This window comes from Mauremys reevesii, linkage group 7 (genome assembly GCF_016161935.1).
Source record: "Mauremys reevesii isolate NIE-2019 linkage group 7, ASM1616193v1, whole genome shotgun sequence".
Taxonomy (NCBI): Eukaryota; Metazoa; Chordata; order Testudines; family Geoemydidae; genus Mauremys; species Mauremys reevesii.
Window position 1 is genome coordinate 111,014,958 of NC_052629.1, and position 26,939 is coordinate 111,041,896.

The 26,939-nt window shown below is 43.9% G+C and overlaps 1 protein-coding gene across 5 annotated transcripts in view; it reads right to left on the minus strand.

Annotated features, from left to right (window-relative positions):
* Positions 1-854: 854 nt before the first annotated feature.
* The window catches only part of BHLHE40 (basic helix-loop-helix family member e40), a 53,831-nt gene continuing 27,746 nt past the window's right edge, over positions 855-26,939 (minus strand). Inside the window, exons 2-7 of one of the 5 annotated variants that reach the window (XM_039481130.1) lie at positions 13,090-13,342; positions 6,470-6,762; positions 6,182-6,251; positions 5,599-5,706; positions 4,422-4,545; positions 855-3,359 (exon numbers count right to left, since the gene is read on the minus strand). In XM_039481130.1, the coding sequence (XP_039337064.1) occupies positions 2,500-3,359; positions 4,422-4,545; positions 5,599-5,706; positions 6,182-6,251; positions 6,470-6,549 (1,242 nt within the window). In that variant the 5' untranslated portion in view covers positions 6,550-6,762; positions 13,090-13,342 and the 3' untranslated portion in view covers positions 855-2,499. Of the gene's footprint in view, positions 3,360-4,421; positions 4,546-5,598; positions 5,707-6,181; positions 6,252-6,469; positions 6,899-7,622; positions 7,754-13,089; positions 13,343-26,939 lie in introns of those variants that run through there. The other 4 variants (XM_039481128.1, XM_039481131.1, XM_039481132.1 and 1 more) reach the window with 4 other exon arrangements.

Below are 26,939 nucleotides of genomic sequence, written 5' to 3' on the forward strand. Positions count from 1 at the left end.
CCCCAGACTAAATTTCTATTGGGCTAGAGTAGGGAAACCTATACCCATCCTCTGCCTACACTCCTGTCCCAGACAGTCCTCACCAAAGGCTGATGCAATCTTTCCTTCAACACAGACCAGAGAGATTCCTACACTGCGTCCAGGAGAGGGGCAAGGGGATCTGGAGATGTCTGAGGGCATGTTTCAGATGGAAGGGGGAGATTCACACACAAGATCCCCTTTGCCTGGATCTTCAGTGAAGATGTGGCCCTTAGCACTAGAGTTAAACAGGTGTTGAGAAAAGATGAACAAAGAGTTTTAAGCAGTTTGACTAAACAGCCCTTCTCAATTGCTCGGGTTTCATACTCTGGCTCTTGTGATTACAATAGCTCTTTAGCTGCCATAGAATCTTGCTGGAGTAGACAAAACCTGAATTTCTAATGGAATAACAAGCACAGGAATCCTCTCTCTTCCCCCACTTTTTTTTTTAAATATATAAAACCCAAAGCTTGTCAGACTTTCTAGATACATCACAAAGAAACAAACCTAAATGAAGTAAAAGTACAAACCCAACATGGTCTCCCTTGCAGGCCATTCTTTAAAGGTAAAAAGGTCAAGAGATAAAAATAAAATGCAATAAATTAAACAAAAAATCCCATACTACAATAATAATGGACCACGTTTTTCCCTTGGATGACTTTGGGCATTGATTCCAGCAGGTTGTACCGGGGATAACTAAGACCCTAATTCCACAACTTCTTCCCCACAGGCAGAGTGCTAAGCCCACACGGAACGCTATTTTGATTGCTGGATCAGGTCACATGGAACGACATTGATCAAATATTTCAAAGAACAAGAGGCAAAGCCTTATCTTCCACAGGAAAATAATTATTTTATTAAGTATTGAAAAACAACTACTTAACATTTACTCAAGATAAAAATATTTACAATACCCCACCTCTGAGAAGGCTCCAAAATATAAACACTGTATCCCTTCCTAGAGAACAAAACAAAACAAAATCTCTTCAAAAAACAAAAACCCTAAATCAGGAATACATTCATATTTCTCACTTCTTTATGCTCAAGTAGTTATACAAATAATAGACCTCTGAAACGTTTTAACTCTTTAATATATTTATATAATATATATTTTATATATACATATATATTTATAACAAGATTTTACAAATAAAGGCAACAACTGTATAACAAAAAAAACAACAATAAAATAAACATGAGAACACAATCTGCAATCAAGCACAGTGCATCTTAACAACTGGTGCAATGGTAGAATGAAATGAGCATCTATGTGACATTTACTCTGGAAACAATTTCTCAAAATTAATACAGAAAAAAAAAACTGACTGCTTTTTGCAGTTAGTTTCTTTTAAAGCCTAATTGGACACAGTGTTCATCACTGAAGCAACTACTGAATCTGTGGTGCACAGGCCCAAATAGTTCTAAGATTTGTTAACACGGAAATTTTCACAAATTCTAACTCTACTTAAAATAGCAATTTGGACTAGGGTTTTCAGAGGATCCTAAGAGATTTGGGCACCCAAATCCCACTGGGATTAGGTTCCTTTGGGAAAAAAACAGCTTTGAATTCTCAAAGGCACTCAAGGGGGCCAATTCAGTGGGTGTAACTCTGTTGACTCCAACTGAATTTCACCCTGTTACAAGAGATCTGGATTTGGCCCAGGAGTGAAACAATCAGTTGCTGGCTATTGTTTGCTTTCAGATACACTAGACCCAGAGACACCTGTACAGTAGCAGTAAAAGAGAGGTCTAGCGTTAGGTGCAACAAGCAAAGGGATCCATGGGGATATTTTCTCTTCCCCTGCCCCAACTAGCAGCTTGAGTTACAGAAAGGGATACATGTTAATTTATTAATTAGAAGTACACCATGTAAAGCTTCTAAGCAGCATCTACATTTTATTCATTTTGATTTTTAAACATTCAGCAGAGGTGTGGAGAGAAACTTGTCTTCACTCTCCCTGAACCACTGACTGTGCATTACCAACCAGTGATTGCTACTCTGAATCGTTTTAGTGGGACTAACACCAATGCTTCAACTGCTGTGCATGCGTGTATCATTTCAAATACTGGCAACTGGGTGGGGCAACAAATCTGGCGGTGGGCCATTGCTTTGAAAAGCCCTCATAAGAAGTACCATATTTTTATACTCACAGACCCTAACACCTAAATCTGCCTAATGGAATATTTTTCACAGCTTTGAAATATAATCCTCACTGACAAAGTCAGCTGTTGCTCTGTAGATGGGGAAGGTAAAGGGTAAAGCACAAAGAAAACCTTTTTTTCCTTTTAAACTCCCCCAAATGGCTAACCTGGGTGCTTCCTTCATCCTTTCCCACGCTATCAGACAAGTCAGAGAAAAGTGGATTTCGCTTCCGACTCTCAATGAACCTTATCCCCACACCTCAGTCCAGCCAGTATATAAAACTGAAAGAGTCTCAAACTTAAAAAAAAGAAAAGAAAAAGAAAACGGTCACACTGTGCTTAGTCTTTGGTTTCCAAGTTTAAAGGAGGAATCTGCTTTAAAGCTTGAAGCAGAGCTGAGGAGTCGATAGGGGAATGGACTGGTAGTGGAGAAGGAAGTCTCTGAGGCATCAGAAGAGATGGAGAGATTTTATCTGGGTTCATTAGCCCTGAAAGTGCAGCAGCAGAGGCTGGGAGACTTGGGTACAAGACGGGCATGGAAGCCGGGTACCAACACTTCTCCAGCATAGGCAGATAGGCAGTTGCAGATGGTGGGATCAAATAAAAAGGCAGGCACAAAGGAGGCTGGTGAGGGTGAGGGCCTAAAAAACTACTTGAAGAGCCAATCAGATCACTGCTAAAATGGCCTTCGTCTTCTGAAGTTTCCATCCTGGTCCTTTTGGCTGGTGGGTCCTCAGTCTCTTGCTTAATAGAGCTTATTCTGTCTTGCATGGTATAGTTGAGTCCAGTATCCTTTGGAAAATACTGCTGATCGGCGTTTGAGTCACTTTTCTCCAGCTCTCCTCCATACCCACTGTCTGTGTCTGTGTCGCTCCCGCTCTGCTCTCCACTGGAGTGTGCAAAAGTCCTCTGTATAACAGGCACGCAGTTCTTGCCATAACCCTCAGTGGTTCTGGGCAAAGAGCCAGACTTTTCCTTCAAGTCCACCGTTTTCGGGGGCGCATCTCCAGATTTTCGGCTGGCTCCGCCCTGGAGGACCTCAGAGGCCATTCGGTGCAGATGACTGACCAGCTGGGAAGTTTTCAGATCCCTGGTGTTCTCATGCTTTCCCAGGTATTGCAGTACTTCCTTGGCACACATCTGGAAACCAGATCGAAACATTTCCTGGCTGGTATCAAGGTTTCTCGATGACAAGTCACCTGAGGGAACATTAACAGAAAGAAATTAAAAATTAACAGAGAGCTAAACACTTTTATTAATATCATTAAGGTGCACTGGGGAGAGGAAGAAATTTTATCTCCATATTAAGTATTTGTTACAAAACAGCTAGACAAGTGAATTCTACTGTACAATACGGTCACTTTAAACACCCATTTTTACAACCTCCCTCTAACAGTGAGTCTTTAAACATGTTTTTGATCCTATACTCATTATACGTGGCAACCACAACAGACACTAGAGTTTAGTGAGAAAATTGCAAAAGGCAGCACAGTGAATCAACCCTGGTATCTCCTAAGAAAGACATCAGTTCCAAAGTCATCTTGCAAATCTGACTCCTCTGCAGCTAATGAAAGTTGGGTACAAGGGGCTCAATTTATCCCTCATTAACTGCATACCCCAAGGGGGATTAGGTCTAAACTTTGGGAAATGACATTGAGTTTGGCTGTGTAATTCTACTGCATATCTAGTGGCTGTTAAAGCAGTAGCAGCCTTTTTAGAAAAGCTGGTTTTAACCTGACAGACTCAAGTAAGTGTCACAAAGAGAGGAGGAGGAGGAAACAGATGTAAAACACTGTGGGCCCTTAGACAGTCCCAGGCTGCAAAGCGTGCGCTAACTGGCTTATGGAGAAACCAAAAAGAGCACATAAGAGTGATATTTTCATATTTTAAGGGGGGGTAGAAAATCAGGACCTGATCCAAACCCCACTGAAGTCAATGGAAAGACTCCCATGGCTTTGGATCAGGCCCTCACAGAAAAACTGTACTATAAAATAGCTAGAATCAGGTTGAATTTAAAACTATATTAAATTAACAGCTAGTTATACATTAACTAAATAGAGGGATGAAAGGCATCTTTTTCATAAATCCACATGCACATAAAGTGGGGTGTGCATGCTAAATAAAAATGAAAAAAGACAAACTTACTCCTCCCACCTCCCAAACTAAGTGTCGTAAGTAGCCAGTATTTCAAAGATATTGAAAGTAAGATCACGAGACATTCTAGGGTTCTCACATGATACAAACATGACTTGAATACTCACCAGCTTGTAAACCATTCTGTAAAGCAATTATTTTCTGTTGCTGCTGCTCAATGAGATTAGTTAGTGCTTTCACATGCTTCAAGGTAAGTTCAAGAACCACCGCCTTCTCCAAGTGACCTAAAGTCTGGAAACAAATGGGCAGGTTAGTACTTATCCTAGAGCTGGCCACACTTCAAGGAATTTTAAAAGTTTTCTAATTCCTTGTGAAATGAAAAAAAGGAAAACAGTTGCAATTTGGGGGACAAGGTTAAAAATGTTGTCTTTATTCAATGAAATCACTCTGATTGATTCTGAGCAAAAATCTTAACATTTGAAGTCCGATCCACACATTATGTAAACTAAAAAAAAATTAAAGGGAAGGTTGCAGAGAAGGATATAGTTACATCCTATGGGTATTTTAGGACCAACTGCATAGCTCTCAGACAAGTATTTTATTTTATCTGTTCTGCTGCCCCTGCTGGGCATTGTGACCTTAATACAGGGGAATCCAGTCAAAGGGTTTCTTTTGAACGGTGACAGAAGAGGGGAGTCCTGCAGGATGTCAGCCAAGGAGGCTTTCCCCATAAGCTTCTGCAGGGATTTTTTTCTTTTAATTTTAATCAAGCACCTAAGCCTTTATTCTTTTTAAAACTAGGCACCTCACACACACTAGAGAAGCAGAAGTTGTGGTCATTAACATCTGTCGCAAAACAAGAACGCAGAGAATCCTTTGAAATACCCAAAACAGGTAGCATGGAAACAAACTCTAAAAGGACTTGACTTTCACTTAAATTAGGGATCAACTTATAAATGGAATCCAGTAAAACTTCAGAAAGAGCAACATGAAACTTTTTCAGTGGCTCAAATGGAAAAACCCAAATCCCTCACATTCAAATCAAGTCCACAATAATCACTTTTACATGAGGTTTCATTTTAACATTGCAGCAGTTCAAGTCATAATCACCCCATCACCACCACAGATATAAACTGTTTAGAAATTCACAGTGTCTGGAAGGAAATCCAATAGTAATAGACTGATCAAAATGGCAAGTCTGCCCAAATCGCAGCCTTTTCCACTTTGATCTGCAGTGCTCAAAGGAAACCTCTAGATGGCACATCTACCTGCACAGAAATCCATTAACCAACACGCATCCCCAAAACGAAGAGGAGTTTGGATATTAGCCAGATTTTCACTTACTGTAAGTTTGAGATGTTCTGGTAAGAGATCTTTCAGTTGGGCAATGCACTCATTAATCCTATCACGTCTCTTCTTCTCTATCAGTCTGTGGGGCAATTTATAGGTCTCCTGGAAGCCAAAGGAAAGGAGAATATCAGACAAGACACGACATGACTTCCTAGCACCATGGATAGACACACAGGTAAAAGATGATCTAGAGATAAAACTAGATCTCAAGCTTTTTGGTACCCAAAAAGTATTATGTGTAGCAGCTACTAACTGACTGATTTTCTGTCATAAGAATTATTAAATTGATGCAAAAATATATTCCCCTCCCACCTTCTGAGCTCAGATTCGGGGACAAGAGGTACAAGTGCAACAGTCTCAGAGCAAAAAAAAAACACCCCAACAACTTTGATTCAAACTGTCTGATGTTAAAACAACCCCTCCTAAACCCCACAGCAAATTTTATAATGGTTGAATCTCAGTTGAGCTCTATGCAAAACAGGTTTAAAACAAATCAGAACAGACACAAATGCATACAACTTTTTAAACGGACAGGTGTTAACTAAGAATGCAAAGGTTCCGCAATTCCTCCATTTACCTTATTGTCTTCACTTTTTTTTAACCCTCTCCTGGGCTTGTACACTTGATACATGTGAGAAAAGGCCAGCCTGCACAAATGACATTAAAATGCAATGGGTTATTATTAGTTCCTGCACACCGAGCGAGCCACACGCCACCAATGAGTCTGACAACGATCCCACCAGGCACAGGGTGAAGGAGCTGAAGCTCAAGTCAAAGCCAGCGGCCAGACTGCGCCCGTGGATTTGGTGGGGAGGGCACTGGGCGCACTGGCCCCAAGAAACGTACCACTGAGGCGGCATCTTACCCTGGCATCTCGTTGCTCTCCAGCGCAGGCAGCTTGCCCAGGCAGGCAGGAGGGGGCTGGGCGCTGGGGATCATTTCCATTTCAGCTTGGGAGGCTTTGCGGGGTGGGGGCTCTGCTGAAACTGAGTCTCGCCGAAAGCAGCGAAGTCAGGCAGCGCCGGGTGCGCGGCGAGCGGCTCGCAGAACCGCGGGCGTCGGGACCGGCTCCTGGGCTGCAGAGGGCTCAGGACGCGCTGCTCATCTCCGCGCGGCCGGGGCAGGGCGCGAGCTGAGGAGTCGCTGGGAGGCGGCAGGCTGGGTTAAATGGGAGCGAGTGGGTGGCTGGCGCTACGTGTTCCACCCTGTGACTCCCGGCACGTCTGGCGGTGCCGGGGAGGGAGAGCCCTGCCTTCCCCCATCACATGAGCCTCACGTGTCGGACAACGCTCTGGCCTCCCCCCACCCCCCGCCTTCCTGCCTCCCCCCGGCTCCGCGCGGCCGCCAGCGGCTCCCAGCCACACACGGCGGGCGGGCGGCGGCTGCAGCCGGAACGTGACGGGGCGATACCTCCGCCCGGCCGGGCTCTCCCGCCCGACAGAGCGCGCGGGGCGGGGGGGCTCCCCTCGCGCGCACTCGGAGGGTTCTCCCCTCACGCGCATCTGGGGGGTGTCTCCCCTCACGCGCACCCGGGCTGCAACATCCCCAGCGGCGCGCGGACCTGGCCCGGGATGCCCCGGAGGAGCGGGCGCGGGGGGGCTCGTGCGCCGCCACCGCGCTCTCCTGCCCGCCTCTGAGGAGGAGGAGGAGGAGGGGGGGGGGGTCGGTCCGGCCCGGCCCGGCGGGACACCACTCCCCCGCCCCCCGCGCAGGGACCCTGCCTCGCCTGTCCCTCGCTCCGCTGGCCCGGCTGATTTACACGGGCGGAGGAGTCAGTCCGGCGGGTTGCGTGGCCCCCACCTGGGGATTTCACAGGTCGCTGGGACGGGGGGTCTCCCGAGGGAGCTGTTGCTCCCGGAGGGCATGAGGGACACAGGAGGGTGGCGTGTGGGAGGGGCTAGTGCCAGCCCGGGGCAGAACGGCAGGGAGCTCACAGGGGAGGGCGGTGTGCCTGGTCTGAGGGGAACCAGGCACCCCCGTCCCTCCCAATGTCTGTCTCTATTCAGCAGGCAACTTACTTGGCCTCGGGCACGTCACTTCACTACTCAAGCTCCGGCTCCCCCCTCTGCACAAGGGATGGTAATAAGGTAACCCTACGTCACAGGGGTTGTTTGGATTAATTAGTCGGTACGTGTAAACGCCCGCTGAAGCGGTGTTATTCCCAGCCGTGTGGGCAGCACTCCAGGTTCATGGAAACCAGCAGCGGCAGAGCATGCCGGCTGCACCTGACTGCAGCGTGTCATACTGATTCTCCACCTTCAATGGGCTAAAACGGGGGAGATATTCAGAAGATGACATGCCAAAAATGCTGCTTCTGAGTGCTTTTGACTGAAAATCCCTGCAAGCAGCAGGGAGATGGCTGGCACACGGCCCCTGATGCCACCACAGGCAAATGCTTTGCCACCCACTGAAAGACGCTGGCTACTGCAGCTGAACCATTACATAATAATGGCAGCTTTCCAGTAGGCATAGACACAGAACATACCACATCTGTCATCAGGTAATTTAGCTGTTTTTTTTTAAAAAAGGTCTATATTTTGTAGTAATCCAGTGGCTGATGGCTTGATAAAATGCAGCACAGAATCTGACAAACTGCACTATCTTCCAGGTGTGTTTCTGCAGTCAGTGGGGAATACCCAGCCCAAATGTCAGGGCTTGAGAATGACACTGAGAGTAACTGATATTAGGAGTGCAGGGCTTTGTGTGAACTGTAGCCATGAGCAGAGTAGCACTCAGGCATGATGTAGGCTGAGGGGACTGCAGCTGAGCCAAAGGCAGAGTAGCCAACAACCACATTTAGTGGTGTGCCCCATTGGGGCAGTTGTCAAGGTCAGTGGCTGATTTAAGACAACTGGTAATGTGAGAGGGGACACGGGGGGCAGAGAATCAGAGTGTAAATTACAGGGGAGGCTGCTGTAATTTAGGCCTGATCTACATTTAAAAAGTTTTACCAGCATAACTATGTATGATTTTTGTACTGACATATTTATGCCAATAAAAGCCCTAGCGTAGACCCATTGTAAAGCACTTATCTGTGTAGTTGATTTCACTTTGCTGAATCAGAATAAGCCTACTTAAAGCAGCAACACTTTTATCTATAGATGAGGCCTCAAACAAGGAATCAGGAATGCCCTGTACAGCCTCTGAATTCCCCAAGAGCAGGAACAGAATAACAGGGAACTTGGACCAGCTAGGTAATAGCATAACTGTTTTATATCTCGTAGGTGTCAAGGGAAGTTTAATTCTTTGATCTTTGTTAAGCAGTTGAGACTCTTGGCTGCCAGCTGTTCTGCAAAGGCTAAGGATGATTATAGTGGAGTAACTGCCAAAGCAAACCCTTTGTTTTGGGGGTATGCGGTCATTTCCCCTGCTACATGCTGAACAAGGAGAGGCCAGATCACCAAATAGAAGGTATATTTACCTAGATATGGTAATAACAGAACTTTAGCACCCAGGGTTTGTCAAAGATTTCCCCATCTCCTCTGTGAGTCTTGTGGCAAGGAGCCTGAGGTCAGCAATTACTTTGTTGGAGACTGGAGACAGCATTTGTCCTAGAGAAGGTGGCATGCTCATTTCCAAATACACCATCATTTGAATGCATGTGTGGTGGCAGAAGTGCTAAAAGGGTTTAGAGTTGTAGACTTGTTACACTAGAAGGTGACTCAGTTAACGAAACTCTATCAGGACAACGTAGGCCCAAAACAGAGGTTTGGTAAAAATCTTACTTGTAAGAAAGAAAAATTCCCCTGCGGTGTCTGCAGCCTAAACAGTACAGTATAGCTACTGACCGAGAACCGCAAAATGAAGCTAAACTATTCTCTCACTGAGTATTGTCTCATCTGTGTTTTACAGCCCAACCCTGCAGTTTCTACCAAGTATAGCATTCACTATCATGATCAATCCACTGATTTCAAGTGTCTGCAGGGTTGGGCCCTTCATCCATGATCCTACAAATTTAAGTATATGAGTAGTCCCATTGACTTCAAAAGGGACTACTTGTGCCTAAAAAGGAAAGCATGTGCATAAGCATCTGCAGGATCAGGGCCTTAGATCAAAAGCTCTTCAGAGCAGGAATTGTCTTTATTAATGTTAGCTACAGTGCTACTTAAATAAATTCAATAATTATTACAAAAGTGAAACTAACTTGTTAATTGCTAAAGCAGAGATTTGTAAAGCAAACAAATAGCATAAATAGTGGAAAAATAAATTAGACATTTAAAGTCCTTTGTTTTAAAGCTCTAAGCTGTTATTTGTACCACAGTTAAGGGCATTTAAAAATCATATATAGATATAGCTATATAATTTTTAGCTGCTAGCATACTTTCATTTATTCCCCTCTCCATACTTCTCTTTATCAAACAATAGAAATAATTAGGGTTATGGTAGGGGATTGCTAATGGAAAATTCTAGCTTTCTGGTTCAGGGCCAGATACTTTTCACCTCCTCTAAGTTTAAATTTAAAGTAAAAATATATGTGAACTAGTTCATGCCCACTGGTTGTTTGACTCTTGTATGTTCTTTGAGACAGTACATTCCTGCAGTGGATGGTGAGCTAGAAATCAGGATCAGAGGTAATCCCCCATTATTTAGCCCTTTTACTATTGGTATGTTTGCCAAACAATGCTCCAGGTCAGATTTCACCGATGACCTTAAGAGTGGTTGCCAAGGATTTTGGATTCCCCCCTAAAAAGAGAGTCCAAATTAAGTTATTACATTCTTGGGATCAAGTTAGATTGAGGGAGAATTAAATTACACTTTCCTGAGGTGCCTGGCACAGGTTTCACAGGCTGATGCAATCATTAATTTGTCACCTTGATTTTGTTTGCAGAGCCATTTCTCCATGGCAGATTTTTTTTTCCACAATGCCCAATTGAAGCTATAATGAAATGTTAAAAATAATGACATTATTTTCTAGAGCTATTAAGGGAGAATCTGGCATTTCCAATGGTAGTTATAGAGCATTTAATGTCATAGGATAACAACAACTTGTGTCCAACAGGGATTTGTAGTTATTTACAGATGTGTTAGCAGGAAAGGGTTTGGCTTTTGTTTTCCCAGGTGTGCAGAGGTCTGGCTAACTGCACTGAGTTAATGGAGCTATACCCCCGGAACATTTCCCCCCCCATAATTATGGCAATGGTAATTTTGGGTAAAAAGTAAAGTTCTTCAAATCATTGGCACTGATATCTGATTTAAGAATATGTGAAGAGCCCAGGGAGTTAACAGATGGGCAGTGGATTCAGGCCTGCGATAGAGTTACTAAGGGAGGTTTTGTTTTAAAATGTCTCTTACTTAATATACCCATGAAGGCCAGGCATGTGCCCATGGACTGTAATCAAATAACTGACTCTCCCTCTCTCATTTCCAGCAGTCTCGTTTCAGGTTACTGGCACCGGAGGTTAAAGAACAGCCACGTCAAATACCAAAAGCCTTTGCTAAGGGTATGGAGACTAGAGGGAGGGAGAATGGAAGTGGCTAGCTCTCAGCACATGATAGATCTAATCTAAAGGCCGGTGTAATTAGCATACATTACTTTCTGCAGGAGTAAAGGTTTATATGGGATCTGGTTAATTCTAACATAACAGATAGTCCTGTCTGCATTACACAGGAGTGGCAGAAGCTAGGCTTATTTTCTGGCTGGTCTTTAGTTAGTAGGTGCGGCAGTTCTGTTCCCAAGGCAGGCAGGTCCCAGATCTCAGCTCCGGTGTTTGCAGTGAGAAGAATGTTAAAGGGCTAAGGGAGGCAACAGGGAGTTGTCAGGTAGACAACACAGCATCATTCATCAAGTACTGACAGCTTTACTGGAAACCAAAGACAAAATGTGCAATAGTTATGCTCCTGGGTAAATGTAGCATTCATTATGTCATTTTTAGGAGTGTTCAGGATCAGTGACTCAGTTGATCTCTAAATGAGACCTAGGAATGTTATTTCTCAATATCGTCATGGATGAGTCTCTGAGAATCCATATTCATCAGTCTACAAGATGGGTGTAAAAGGTTGCAATGCATGGGTTAACTACATAGAACATTGGATACAGTTCTTCATCTAGTTCTGCTTGGTACATCTGCAGGTACTTACCAAGGTTTGGATTTAACCCAACCAAATATATAGATTATTAGGGTTGGAAGGGACCTCAAGAGATCATGTAGTCCAACCTCCTGCTCAAAGCAGGACCAATCCCCAAATTGCCCCTTCAAGGATTGAACTCACAACGCTGGGTTTAGTAGGCCAGTGCTCAAACCACTGAGCTATCCCTTCCCCCCCACCTTTTGATTCATTTATACGTGGATCACCACCTCAATAGCACGGCTGAGTATGACAGAATATAGGATCGAAAGATTCATCCAAAAAGTTTGTGTCATTTTATTTATGTATAGGGATTGCCATGGCACTGATCACTGTCATATCTAATTTGTGGTTTGGATACAATGAGATTGTTCTAGCTGTTACCACTGAGATATTTGTGTTCTTTGATAAAATGCTGAAAAAGTAATCCGATGAGGTTTAGATCTGTGGCTACTCTGATGTCCTAGGTCAGGATCCTTCCCCCAGAAGGACCCGTGGATTGCTGCTGGTGATGCATTGGCTAGAGGATGCCAAGCTGAAATCATTTAGTAAAACACATGAAGTGGAATCAAGTGAAAGTTGTTCTTCTCTTTGTCTGAAGATGTTTGCCAGCACTGAATGTGCTAGTGGAAGGTGATATGGGAGGAAACGAATTCATAATAGACTTTTGCCCACTTTGAGACGGTTTAATGAAACATTATGGCCAGCCTGGTGCCAAAAAAGGCAAATCCATATAGCAAAGAAACAATGGAGATCTACAGAACTTGTTCTGTTTAACCATTTCTTTGCTGACTGACTACTGTCTTGTGAGAAGTAAATTCAGTACACACACACACACACACACACACACACACACTCTACTGGCAGTGCTCCTACAACTGGCTTCATGCTGTAACTTCTCACGCATCACTGTCTTATTGTAGTAGAACAGGGATGGCCAAACCATGGCTCGTGAGCCACATGTGGCTCTTTTACAATTAAAGTGCAGCTCTCAGAGCCCTCCCTATTCTCCACCTACCAGACTACTTGGAAGAGCTTGGGGCTTCTGCCCTGCGGTGGGGCTAGGAGCTTCTGCCCAGAAAGGAGGGGGTCTTAGGGCTTCAGCCCTGCAGAAGGCACCTGCCAGGGCTCGGGGCTTCAGCAGGAGCAGGGCTAAAGCCTCCTGCCCTAGCAGGTGCACCCTGAGGGGCAGAAACTCTGAGACCCCCCGCCCCCAGCCCTGCAGGGCAGAAGCTCCAAGCACCGACTCTTGAACTTTTGAAGATTATTGTATGCAGCTCGGAGGGTCAGTAAATTCGGCCATCCCTGTACTAGAATTACCAGAATCTGAGAGCCATAGCCTCAAGCATCAAGGTATTACCCCCTTGCTCTGATGGCCCATTCATATTTCAAAGAAAGCAATGGAATGCTAGGACTTACTTGGATCATTCTTCAGGATTCAAGCAGGGAAGGCTGTAGGTGGGAGGAGCAGTACTCTTAGGCAGGTGTGGCTGTGAATGTTGTCCTGTTCTGGAGAATGAGTTGTTTTCCCCACTGAGAGACAGAGGGGTCTATTGAAGAGGCCATATACTGGGAGTCAGGAGATCTGGATCACATTCCTGGTTCTGCCACTATCTCCCTCTTTGATGTTAGGCAAAGTCACTTAAACATCTCCATGTCTCAGTTTCTCTATCTGTAAAACAGAAATGATGATACTTTGCAAAGTGCTTTGAGATCTATGGATAAACATAGGACCTCATTTATTACCGTTAGTCTTTCTATTTTAGTAGCATCCAAATGTCCTAATCAGGATTGAGGCCCCATAAGGCATGGATACTATCTCAGAGTGTTTTTTATTATTTCCACTTGACATAGGTAAGCACAACTGCAGTCCCAGTTTGGTTAGGTTATAGCATTGAAGCAAGCCTTTAAAACATGCTACTTGTGTAAATATATATAGATGTATACCCAATAAGGAACAAGTAGAGCTGAACAATGTGTTTTCCCTCCAGTTAATGCCAGGGTAGGGGGGCACGGATCAGTGTTCATGTCGCACTCCCTGTCGGTATCCGGTCTGAGCCGGGGAACCTAATGATCCAACCAGCAGACCCAATTCGGTGATAAACCCTACTCATGTGCCACCTGAGGCACATTGCACATACGCTAAGAAGAAGAAGAATGCCAGGGCACAGGTCACTCATACCTTGCCCTCCTGACCTCAGACACTGCCTCCTGAGCAAAGTGAGGGATGACTGCTAATCAGTTCAGAGGAACTTGCCTGTACTGTGAATATCATTAACATCAAGGACACATTAAGGACTATTTGTAATAGTTTGTCACCAAGGTAAACAGAAGCAGATTTGTGAATGAAGCTGATTGGACCGAAATAGGGGGTGCTGCAAGAATAGACACATTTTTGAGATGTTACTGGAGGACAGGGAACAGAATTCTAGGATGACCTTTACTCTCAGCAATAATAGAGTAGAACAAGCCCATAGTATTTATATGGACTTGTTTAACATTCCATGCTGTTTGTAGGTGTATACATGAGGTGTCTGTGTTCTCTCTACAAGAGGATTTCTGGGCTGTCTGTCCCTTAGGCAGCACCAATATTAAGGAGATAAAAGATTTTATAAATGAAGGCTGCAATTGTTCGGATGTGCTGGGAACTATTTCTAAGCATGCACATGGGTGACTGATTTATAGTGTTGTCTGTGGAAGAGGAAAGAAAGATTTGCTGGTACTTAGCATAACTGTTGCAGGAAGAAAAAGGCAGTGGAGAAAGGTGTGGCAGTGTGTTGTGTTATCTGTCTGTGCTTAGTAATGCATGGCCTCCTTCCTGCAAAGATATAGGTCAGACAAACTATGCACATAATTATAATGTTTCCTGGTCACTCCAACAACTAAAAAAATCTGGATCTGAACACACTGGCATCACTGAAGTAGTTTGGATCTGTATCCAAGTATCACAGGTCATTTTTTCTATAACAAACCAAACCCCCTGTATCAGAACCCCCTTGAATTTTCAGCATGGCCCATCTGTATCCTGAACCAGATGTGTCTCATGATGTGGAGATGGCATAACTGTCTCTGTAAATTCATCTGGAATACACATTAAAGGAACCTAAATGGAGTATGCAGTATTCATGGTGGGTTTGTGCATATTGAATATGGTGAGCAAAACTGCATATAATTTTCCTTATATGTGAAACTATAATTCATAGTATTGAGATACAGATGTAGCTAAAATCCTGCAGTCATGTTTCCTAATAAGAGAATAATCTAACTACCAACTACAGGAGAAGAGATCCATAATTAAGTAGAAATTACAACCAATTGAAACAGGGAAAAGAAAAAAAATAAACCTAATACACAGTTTCCTTAAGAAAAGGACTCATGGTTGATAAGTGTCACCCATGATGCCCCTCACACTTTATGTAATGGAGTTTTAAAATAGTTTGGCCATAACTATATTAACAGCTTTTTGAGTGGAACCCAATGTGGAACAATCCCTGTCCCAAGGATCTTAGTGTATCTGCAGTTGGTACTGATGTGCCATCTACAGAGCAAAAGTCCCCACATAAATTCTCACCTAATGCCAAAATGGAGAACAGATGTTTCATTTTACAAGCATTGAGCAAAAATGGCATCAGGTGCCTCGGGTCCCCAGATATGAAAATGATTGTTTGCTTTAAGAATGTAACAATGAGCAACCAGCTGGTAAGAAACAGCTAAGGACCAATATCTAATTGAGGCCATCTGGTGTCCAGGGTTTCTACATATGAATTCAATTAGCCTCTGCGTCAGTAATTCTCTTTTCCCACCTTGTCATGGTTTTGGAACAAACACTGTACTATTCCCATGGATCTCCAGGTGCTGAGTGTGTGTCCCGTAGTTATACAGTCTTTGTCTAGTGATGGCTTTGTCTTTTTCTCTCTCTTTTTAAACTCTGCTTTTAGATTCTGTTCTCTGGCTTTTCATGCTTGGAGGTTACTCGTATAATTGTGAGCCAGTGAGAACACAATAAAAGCCATCATAAATTCAGGATGGTCTGATGTTCCTTCTTTTACCATTATTAAGAAGATAATAAGCATGTTTACATTTTTATAATAATTTTGCACTATGCATAGACAGCCTAATTCTCCATTGTGCTTAAGCCCCTTTATGTTCTGGTAGCATAAAGGATCCTTAAACCAGAAGGCAGCAATCACTTCCAGGGCCTGCCCCCTGTGTGAGAAGATTCCCTGGCCAGCTAGAGGTGTCAGAAAGACTTACACCAAGCTCCTCCCTGGTCCTCAGTGCAGGATGCGTGTCAGAGGAGAAAGGCTGTGCCTTTAAGGGATCATTTTTGGACCAAATATAAGTTTGATCTGCTGAGCAGCCATCAGTCCTTCTTAAGTCAATGGGAACTTGAGGTGCTTAGTACATCTGCAAATCAGGCCACTGCATTAGAAGGAAGATTTTCAAATGGCACACATGGAAGTGAAGCACCTAGTTTCCATTTACTTTTACTGGGAGCTGGGCAACTGTGTTTCCTACCTTTGAAAATCTCCCTCTGGAGCCAAAATATGTATTTAGGAGCCCTTTGAACAGTTTGCCTTAAATATTTAAGACTACATTTCTAACCTAGGCAAAATGCATTCCAACCTAATTTCTGCAATGCTGAATACTGGCTCCTCTTACAGTGCCAAGCGTCACTGATAGTATTGCATCTGAAACCACCAACTTACAATTATGTAACGGTAGCATGGTTTAAAAAGATGCCATCTTTGTAATAGGACACATGAGGGTGGAAATTAATATTTGTCTGACCGCTACCAAACTGACAAACAGCTGTTTTCCTGCCTAAGTTCATGCTGTTCGTTCATGCAGAATTCAGAAAATTAGCTACTATGATCATGGGGTTTTTTTAGCACTTTTTTAATAGATATATTTAAAGGTGTGGTTCAGTACCCCATTCTGTGTTTACCAAGCTGTGTATTTACACTTATTTACTACTTTTCAGAATTCAAATTGACTAGGGAAAAATGGAAGAATTCATACTGCAGGATAGGTCTGAACAAAGATGAGCAGAGCATGGTATGTTGCAGTTACATGCTGGAAGAGCACCATTCTCCTCTGCATCCTTCTAAGTCACCTTCACCAAAGACAAACTATCAAAATACTCCTGAAGAGAAACTATTTTGCCCTAAGAATGAGCACGCTTGTACTAAATGGTAGATATGCTAAACACCAATACTAGGACAGGCTACCCCTTACGTCCCCTTATAAAAATGTTGCCCCAATATGCCTTTTCAAATTCCACAGCTTAATCTTCACCATTGTCAATAGGCCAGATCTTCAGCTGGGGTAACTCAGTGTAGCTGTACCGAAGTCAGCAGAGCTATGCCAGTTTACACCAGTTCAGGTTCTGGCCCAATATTTTCAGTATAGCTTTCAGAACAGAAACATTTCTAGTGACATGCGACTTCATATCAGTTTGTCATCTCCTTGAGGTTTTTATGATTGAGTTAGTTTTTCTATTTAAATAAATTCCTCATTCTTTGTTTCTTTATTTTTAAATAAACACATGTTCACATACTCTTCAAGCACATGCATCCCTAGTATGTTGGATTTGGTACAGTCTAGAAGGGGAAAATCTTTGTTAGAGCCCTATGCTGCGCAACATTTAAGGGATAAGGGAGAAGTCAGTAGTGTAGCACAAATACCTGATCAGATGCTTCCTACTCTTTTAGGCCTAAATTCAGACTTTAAATATTTTCAGTGCACAAGCAGGGTAAATAAGACCCAGGGCCAGGCCCTCAGCAGGTGTAAATTGGCATAACTCCACTAAAGGCAGTGGAAATATGCTCATGTACATCAGTTGAGGATCTGGCTCCAGTGCTGGATTAAAAAAAAACAACACAACCCATCATGATGGAGGAGTGCTCAGGCCAAACCTGAGCCTCACTGCTTCAGCTGCTGCCAGACTTGCATGGCATGAGCAGTAAAGTGCCCCAACCCCATACATACTTCAGCCAACACACAGACCTCTTAATGCCTGTTGCACTCTATATATACCTTAACCACCCTCCACTGGCCCCCACTTATCCTGACGCCCCCACACACACATCCTGCTCACCACAGACACAACCCCTCGGACCCCAACATTCCTGCCCCCATCCCCACTTTCTCCTAGTGGCCCCACTTGCCCCTGACCTTCCACCCCACAGTCTTCCAACACTTCCCACCCTCCCCATAGTTCACCAACTCGCCCCAGTCCCTCATACACTACTCTCGGGACCTTCCTAGCCGCTGACCAACGCCCCCCTGGCTCAGAGTTCCGCTCCCATCCCAGGCGAGGGTGGCTTCTCCTGACCGTGGCTGCCCAGCAGCTCTGTTCACTCCCATTACCAAGCTCACACTCACATGGCAAAGGTCAAATTTCAGTGAGTGGCATCGCCACCTCACAATGTCACTCACTCAGATTTGGCCTGGTCAAAACCCACACGCACACTGCCCTGGGCCAAACCTGAATGGCACTGCAAACCCACACACCAGGTCACAGTGCCACTCACTCAAATTTGGCCTGGCCACCCCTCCATCATGGCTTAGGTGACCAGACAGCAAGTGTGAAAAATCAGGATGGGGTGGGGGATAATAGGAGTCTCTATAAGAAAAAGCCCCAAATATCAGAACTGTCCCTATAAAATCAGGACATCTGGTCACCCTAGGCTTAGGGGTTGGTGGGGGAAATAGTTGGGCCAAATTTGAATGTGTAACATTGCTACCTGGCACATGGGGTACCAGCGCCACTCAGGTTTGGCCAGTTGCAATGCCACCCTCCCAGATCCAGTGGTCAGGGGCCCCTCTGAGATGAGGGCCCTGTACACTTTCTTTAATCTAGTCCTGCTGGCTCTTGAACACCGTCTCATTCATGAGCGCTCTGCAATAGGCTGGGGAAGATGTGGGGTAGCTGGCTCAGAGGGTGTATTAAGTGAAACCCGTAGACCATGCTCCCCGGCACTAGACCCTGACCAGAGTGCCAGAGCCATGGAGATTCTGCTGGGTGTAAATCTCTCATCCCAGAGTCGTGGGGTACAGGGACAAAGGTTGCCTTTCAGGGCTCCTCTCCTAGACAGCACTTTTTCATTGCACACTGAAGCATAGGCTAAGTTTGAGCTTTGGCTCCAAATCTTTGCATTATTTCTTTTCTTGGTCAAGAGGCAGTTAAAATTTTTCTTTGCTTTCCATTCAGAAGTGCAGGGAGTTGGCTCCTGCTGGAAAGAAAGTGCAAAAAGCGAAGCTCCTGCTCCCTATGAGCTGTGCTTCCTTGCATTTGATTTCATATTTATGTTAGCAGGGAGACTCTCATTATACTGCTTGCTGCTGCTGTTTCTGGAAAGTACATGTTCCAGTTGCAGTTTCCTGTGGAACATCTTTACAAATGAAGAGACCATCAGGATCTAACTGCTGTATCTGGAAACCCTTAGGGGAGAGAGGCAGGTTTCTAGCTTGTCATTCTACCTGGATGAGATTGGAGGCTCATTACCGAATTAGAAGATTATAAGCATAACACCACACAGCTAAATTTCAGGTTTCCAAAGTCATTCTTCATGACTTCCCCGCCCCAAAAGACTGCAGCCCCTTTGTCAGAAACTTTCTAACGAACAGCACTGAAGAGGAAGGCAGGAGGGAAGGAGCAGCAAAGTAGAGTGATTAGAAAATGGAACAGGTTCTCATTAGGGTGCAGAGCATGTACTAATTACTTGAGACATTATGGATGACAGGCATCATTTCATTCTGGATCCCACAGTGACTGTAAACTCGCTCATCTGTGCATTTGCTACAGGCCTAGAATATTTTACAGTTAAAGTTATCCTAAGCACCATTATTTCCCCCTTTTTCTCAAGAAGACTCTGGAATGGACACCTGATCAAGAAGGCCACTGTACCCATTTTTCCTTCTTGATGGAACTGCCTATTAACGCTGGCTTGAGGAATTGGAGGTGAACTACAGAGCTGTACATCACTAGTTCAACTGTGACGCCATTCAGCATGAATAAAAATGGGTGAACTATAAGAATGGATCCAGTACCCACAGCATTTTTTTATACCACACTAATCACTGTGGTACCCAAACTCCTCATGACAAGAATTGCAAAAACAACCCAAAATGTGCTGTTAGAGGTTGGACTACTTAGTACCCTTACCCATTGAACAAACATAGAGATTCAGTGATCCTCCTACCCGTATGGACGTTTGCTCCAGGACAGGGTTTTGGAGCAGCACGGGAGAAGCAGTTCTTGCTGATGTCCATGCCACACCCATTCCACAAACCGAGCGCTTCTGTCTCCTACATTAATTCACTTATTTTTTAAAGGAATGTTAAAGAATATGTAGGTATGTATATAAATATAAATAAAATATTACCCATTTCAAGTTACTTTGAGACAGATTGGCTACAGCCAGCTGACTCCTAAAGTTGTGACTAGCATTTTTGGGAAAATACCTTATTGTATCAAAACAGGTCAAGTGTAACGTGTGAAATGCATGGCTAGAGTGTGCAGAGATGCAGCACGGCAGGACTGTGGGGTTTTCTCTTTTAAAACCAAGTTTCTGTTTTCCCTGAAAGGAGAACCAAAGTCATTTAACTTTTTAACATAAGGAAAAACTTCCTTCTTTGCCTCTTTCAGGTTGTGGCATTTCTAGAAAGCTGCTGAATCACATCCTTATGATACATTGTCATGGAAATGGGCCCCCTCAGATTTCACACATGGAAGCAGCATCCTATTTACTTACATTTCATAAATGGTTAAGTCCAGAAGAGACCATTATGATAATCTAACATGACCTCCTGCTAACACAGGCCATAACTCCTGCTTTGGAGCAAATTTCTTTACACCAGTACTCCCTACTAGAATATGAAACTAAATTATTTCTAAATCTTTCTTTAGCAACAGTGTGTGTGTGTATAAAAAAGCATGCACACTTGCATCTAACCTTCCCCCCCATTCGATTCAGGCCTGGGTGTAATGCATATGTTACTTCTGGGGGAATTCTGTGTCATTGTGTGTGCACAGAATTTGTCCCACACAGATTTCTTTATTTCCCAACAGAAAAATGATTTCTGACGAGGAAGCAAAGGGAAGCTCCGAGAGTGGACACACACACACACACACACCCTCCCTCCCTGTCAGCGCAGGCAGCTTGGTTCAGAAACCCAGAGCAGTCCGTTGAAACTTAAATCACCACTGGTGGGGGGCAGGAGGGGGTTGGGCAGTCATACGTGGCGGGGGAGAGAGAGAGACTGACTGTCCCTCTTGCTCGCTATTGCAGCATGCTTGGCATGGAAGGGCAGGGCTTTGGGGTGTTTCTGAGGAGGTAGGTGTGGGGCAGGCTCTGGCCCCACAGGCAGAGCAGAATGTAGCACCTGCCTGCTTAGTGAGTTGTTCCCATTGTCTTTGTGAATTCCTCCAGGAGTATAAAACAGGTATAAAAGTTGTAAGGCTCTTTTACATAGCAAGAGTGGTGTAAAGGACAATATGGCCTTATAAATGCTTATGGTGCTTTAGTGATTAGAACTGGTCTAAATGGTTGGACTACATTTTTTCCTATCAAAATGTGCTCCATGAACTGTTTGCTACTGACCATTATGGAGATGGTCAGTAGTCAATATAAATTGTGAGTTTGATTCCCCAGCCCTCATTTGCTGTTCAGTTGCCTATGATGTAACACCAAGCATGTGGCTGCATATATTTTTTGACTAATAACCAGAAATAAAAAGGGTCAAACCTAGCTACATTGCCATTAGGCAAGGGGCTTGAGGATTTCCTCCAATGCTCCCCACTCCCATTCTCCATACCTTGTATTGTAGTTTAAATAAAATTACTGAAAATAATTGAAACCAGAGTGATTATATTGCATTATTTTGACAAACATGAAGAATTTTAAAATATTGTGCATAGAATTTTTAAATTTTTGTGCAGAATACTCCAGGAGTATTGTGTCCAGCAAAGATACAATACATGTTTAGAAAGGAATTATGCTTTCACAACCAAATATAAACAGGAATTAAATATATATAAAATATGTTATACTGCAATGAAACATATGTCACACTGAACCATTTATCTGCTGTAACTTACTAACTAAAATGGGTACAGGATATGGCACTTAGTTAAATCGACTTTGATTAATTATATAAATGTCTAAGCTGGTTCCAAAAGATCTGCAAGCCATGTGTGGCCATGTATGTTTACTCAGTAACTACACAAATATGGTACAAAAGGCCCCCCTATCTTGAAATCAGATCCACAATGGCAGACCCTTGTGCCCATGCAAATCCAATTGCAGGACTGAAGTCTGAACCATTATTTTCTATTTATAGCAAAAATATTATGGCACTTTTTTTTTTTTTTAAAGAATGAGCAATAGCAGCTAACTTTACATAGCCCCAAATTTTCAAAAATGACTAATGCTTTTAGGGAGTCCTCATTTTGGGGATACTCAACTTGAGACAATTAAGAAGAGCCAGAATTTCAGAAGGTGGGTGCTCAGTACTTTCTGGAAATCAGGCCCCTATAAAGTGCCTCAGTTTGATTCCCTAAACATTTTTTAACTAACTATTTTGAAAATTTAAGCCATCATCCAGAAGACTCGCAAAAGGTAATTCACACCACTTTTTTTTCATCCACTGCTGCAATGAAGCCACACAGGCCCATGTTTTGGGTGTGATTCTAATCGCATCTCTCTCTAGGTCCTCAGATCTCAGTTATGTCTGAATCTTGCCAATTCTTTCTGCAGAACATCTCTAAGATACGGCCTTTCCTGTTTATCCACACCACTCAAACGCTCATCCTGATTCTTGTCATCTCACGTCTCGATTACTACAACAGCCTTTTCTCTGGCCTTGACAAATGCAGTCTTGCCCTGCTCAGACCCATTCAGAGTGATGCTGCAAAGATCATTTTCCTAGCCCGTCATTTTGACCAAGTCATCCCCCCCTCTTTACATCTCCCCACTGGCTCCCCCTTCTTGTCACTTCAAATATAAGCTACTTGTCTTCACTTTTAAGGGCCTTCATGACCCATCCCCACCCTACCTTTCATCTCTGATTCAGTGTCAAAATGTCAACTTCTACCTCCGAGAGGCCCATGATGCCAGCATCCATTGACCACTTGTTAATTTTCAGACAAGAGCTATCCAGGGTTGCCCAGAGGGGGGGGACAAGTGGGTCAATTTGCCTCAGGCCCCGAGCCCCGCAGGGGCCCCACGAGCCCTGGCCTGGCGGCAGTCCAGGTCTTCGGTGGCATTTTGGTGGGGGGTGGGGGGGTCTTCAGTGCTGCCGAAGACACGGAGCGACTGAAGGGCCCCCGCCACCGAAGACCCCGACCGCCGCCGGGTGAGTACAAGCGCCGCAGCTCCCCAGCTTTGCCCCCTGAATCCTCTGGGCGGCCCTGGTGCTTTCTCCCATGCTGAACCTTCACGTTTGGGAGGAGCTCCCAGTGAACAGTGACAAAGCTACCTCATTATCCTCCTTAAAACTCTCCTTTGCCCTGATGCTAACCAATATTGCCTCATTGTTTTATTGTAATTCCTCCATCTTTTTTGTCTCTTGTCCTAGACTTAGATTGTGAGCTCTTTGGGGCAGGCACTGGCTTTGTGTTCTGTGTTTGTACAGTACCTAGCACAATGGGGTTCTGGTCCATGACTAGGGTTTCTAGGCCTTACAGTAATACAAATAAATAATTATGTAGTCAACAGAAATTTAATCACTAATATTTTAAGTTCATGTCTTTCATTTTTTAAGGAATGCCCCTTACACTCTTCAGAGGGAAGACATAAGTTCACTGACTTTATTGGCTATCCAAGAGAGGCAACTTTTGCTATAGCTGCCTGGAGTTTGGTTTGATCAGGATGTTCAGAGTTTTACTAACCCAGTTTTGCTGACACTAACCACTGCCAAGCTTGATATTCTGTGGTGCTATGGCCTTGCTACAAGGTTTTTTCCCCCAGGGATGAATACAAATAAAAGCAATTCCTGGAGTCCAGTCCATGGATGAACTTCAGCAGCGCTACCAACTAAAGAAGGGGCTGTTCTACAGATTATCTTCATTGATATTTGCTAAGGAAATCGACCACAGACTATCCTAGGAACCCCTCACCTCAGCAAAGATTACTCCATTAGTCATTTTGGCTGCCATACAGTAGTCCATATCAACACCAAAATTAGAGTGGTTTGAGGATAGCTTTTGTTATTTTTTTTTTTTATAAGGATGTCACATTGTGACTAGATACACTGTTGAAATTCAGCTGCCGGAACTATGGAGGTGGGAAACCTTTATTTAGCCTGATCTTCCATCATGAAACCTCCTCCAGATTTCCAGCACAACCACTGTCACAGCATATGTCAGACTGCTGACTAATGGGGCCAGTTCAGTTGAGCCCAATGACCCCTTCATTGCTATTTAGTTGCAGTTATCACATGATCTGCTCTTACATTAGGATGTTTTATTCTGAATTAGGGATGTTGAAAAAGCCTCAGTAGAATTGTGCAAAATTCAAAATTTGTGCTTCAGAGATTTTGTGTATGTGTGTGTGTGTGTGTGAGAGTGTGTGTGTGTGTGAGAGAGAGAGAGAGAGAGAGAGAGAGAGAGAGAGAAATGCATGCTGTTCTGTTTGGCACAATGTCACACATCCAAGATTTTACTCTATGGCTAGATGATAGAGATTTCACAATCTCCATAGCTATTTGCTCCTTCAAAACACATACATTTTGCATGTTTTAAATGCAAAAGCATATGCATAACCAGAATTGATCCATATTTCACTCAGAACATTATTGTACCTTTAGAAGATGTTTTAAAAGCATTATTTGGCTGGTAACAAAAAGTGAAGAAACAACAACAAACACCATGATTTTGAAGTAATATTTGCATTTCCGTCAGAATAATTTGTACATCTGTCTCAGAAGCATCTTGAATTGTCATTTTGTTCACCATATAGCAACGTCTAAAAGTATGATGTTCCACAGCACCAGAGGTTACCACATCCATTACCAAAATCACACACAACTGTCTATGCAGAAAAGGGGTTTTATATGAAAAACTTCCGCCATTTCACTCACGCTATTCAAAAATTCACAATTTGGAAGGGAAATTCCCTGGCAGGAGCTTGTGTTTCTGTTTTATTAAGAAAAGTGCCAGAGGAAGTTTCATGAAAGCAGCTGCACATCCTGCTTTATTATCCATGGAAGTGCTGGACTAGTCCCTAAATTATACAGGTAAGACATTAAACCTGCCCCCCTTCTTTGTACTTAATCTCAGCAAATGTTAAACCCAAGATGATGGTGATGACCTTTTCCAGCTGTTTATTGCTGACCAGTCCAATTATTGTCCAATTAAAATGAATAATATTACCGATATATTGATTTCCTGAATGGTAATGCTAACACTGCCTTTTATCCCATTAATATAGGGTAATGGGCACTACAAAAGCTCTTTTTACTGAGTCTCCGCCATTTCCTGGTTTGTGGATGGTGGGAGAAGCTCCTACCCTCAAGCAACACAAGGGTTTTGTTTTTGACAAAGGAGAAAGATACACATACCCCTCTGGCCAAGCAGTCTAAAAGGGAAGCAGCAGGTAACAGCCCTCTGGCCAAGCCAATGCTTTTCCATCTCCTGGCCTGTCTCAGGTTGCAGAACTGACATTCCTTTCCAGCCTACCAGCCTGACAGACAGCAAGAGGACCCTCCATCCTAGATTCTCTGTTGCCAACCTGGCATGGGCGCCAGGTTTGTATAATTTTTGGTGGTGCCCAAAACGGGTCCAAGCAGAGCTGTCCCGTACCTATAAACAGTTCTGAAAATATAAACTCAAACATTGGTGGAGCCAGGCCCAAGTTCCTGAATATTGGTGGAGCATGGGCACCATGGGCCCATATAACTCACCGCCTATGCAACCTGAGGCCAAACTCACAGCTGGTGGGACAGCACCTGGTTGCCCAACCTGGCCTCATCCACCATGGTCAGCATGTGCAATACTCCCCAAGCCCAGAAGGAGAAGCCCTGGTTAGTATGAGGCTCCAACAGCACCCCCAAAGCAAGAAACAAATGAATGAAAACAGGCAGGATGGGCTCCATCTAAGCACCAGCTCTGAAGCAGAACAAAGTTCATTCCTTTGGGGTGAGTTTAGCAGGGGTTCTATCATCTCATCTATCAGCTGAGGCCTGAGAAACATCCTGAAGCAGCCCAGGCAGCTTGAGAGGCATCTTAGTAGCTTTGTACTGATTGCACACAGATTTCCTCCGAACAGCTCATCTTGCACCTAGCACCTTCCTGTACAGAGGGAGCATGTATGAGACATGCCCACACCCTCTGACCACAGATATTTCAGCCTGTCAGAACTAATTTCAAGAACCCGATTCTGGCAGCTGCATTTGCAGTCCGCTAAATGCAATTTGCATTTTGATAACATTGAGAACTAGTCGGCAAGTTTCAACTGCTGCATGGGGCTTTCTGATCACTTCGTAACATTGCAACACCTGGTACCAAAAGAGAAGGCAGCTAACACACATCTTCACACCAGCAAATTCACAATTGCCTTTCTGAGTTGTCATTCTGGATTAAGGCGTTCACCACTGGCTATTAACACACAGCATGTTTGTTTTAGTGCTACACTCAAGAAAAAAAGCCTTGAATCATGTTACCAACATTCTCCAAAACCAGATCTGTGCTGAGCAGAATTATTTCAACATTTGCTAATTACCTTACTTTTAAAATATTTCGATTCTTACAGTCAGCCACATATTCAGAGAGAAGCAAACAGCCATGGCTGGTTAGTGCTATAAGCTAATGGTGTCCTATTCCTGAGCAGCCTTTTTCCCTGATCCTGACAGGTGCTGAGCACTCATGACCCCCAGCAGCTTCAGGCCCTTGGAGCATGAAGAAGAGAGGAAAGAAAAATGAGGAGAAGAGCTGGTATTGTGAGCACAGGGATGGACAGTAGAAACTCTCACAACATACAGTTCTTTGGTATTAATTGAGGTGCCTCTAAGGGGAAATAACCTTTCTTTACTGCCTCAGAGGCTGCCATGAGGGTGTAGGTAGTGGTAATGATGAGGGATATGCATATGCAGTAGGGATATTGACCTTCACCTTTTAGTGTCTTGCTACCAGGACCCCTGTTTTTCTCCTGAACTCCAGTCACTCTGAGTGTCAGAGTCTTACAGAGGAAGGTTAGCAGGTGACCGTTTAATGAGAGGAAGTGACTCACTGGCTTGGGTGGAGGAGAGTTCCCGGCCATCAGGGC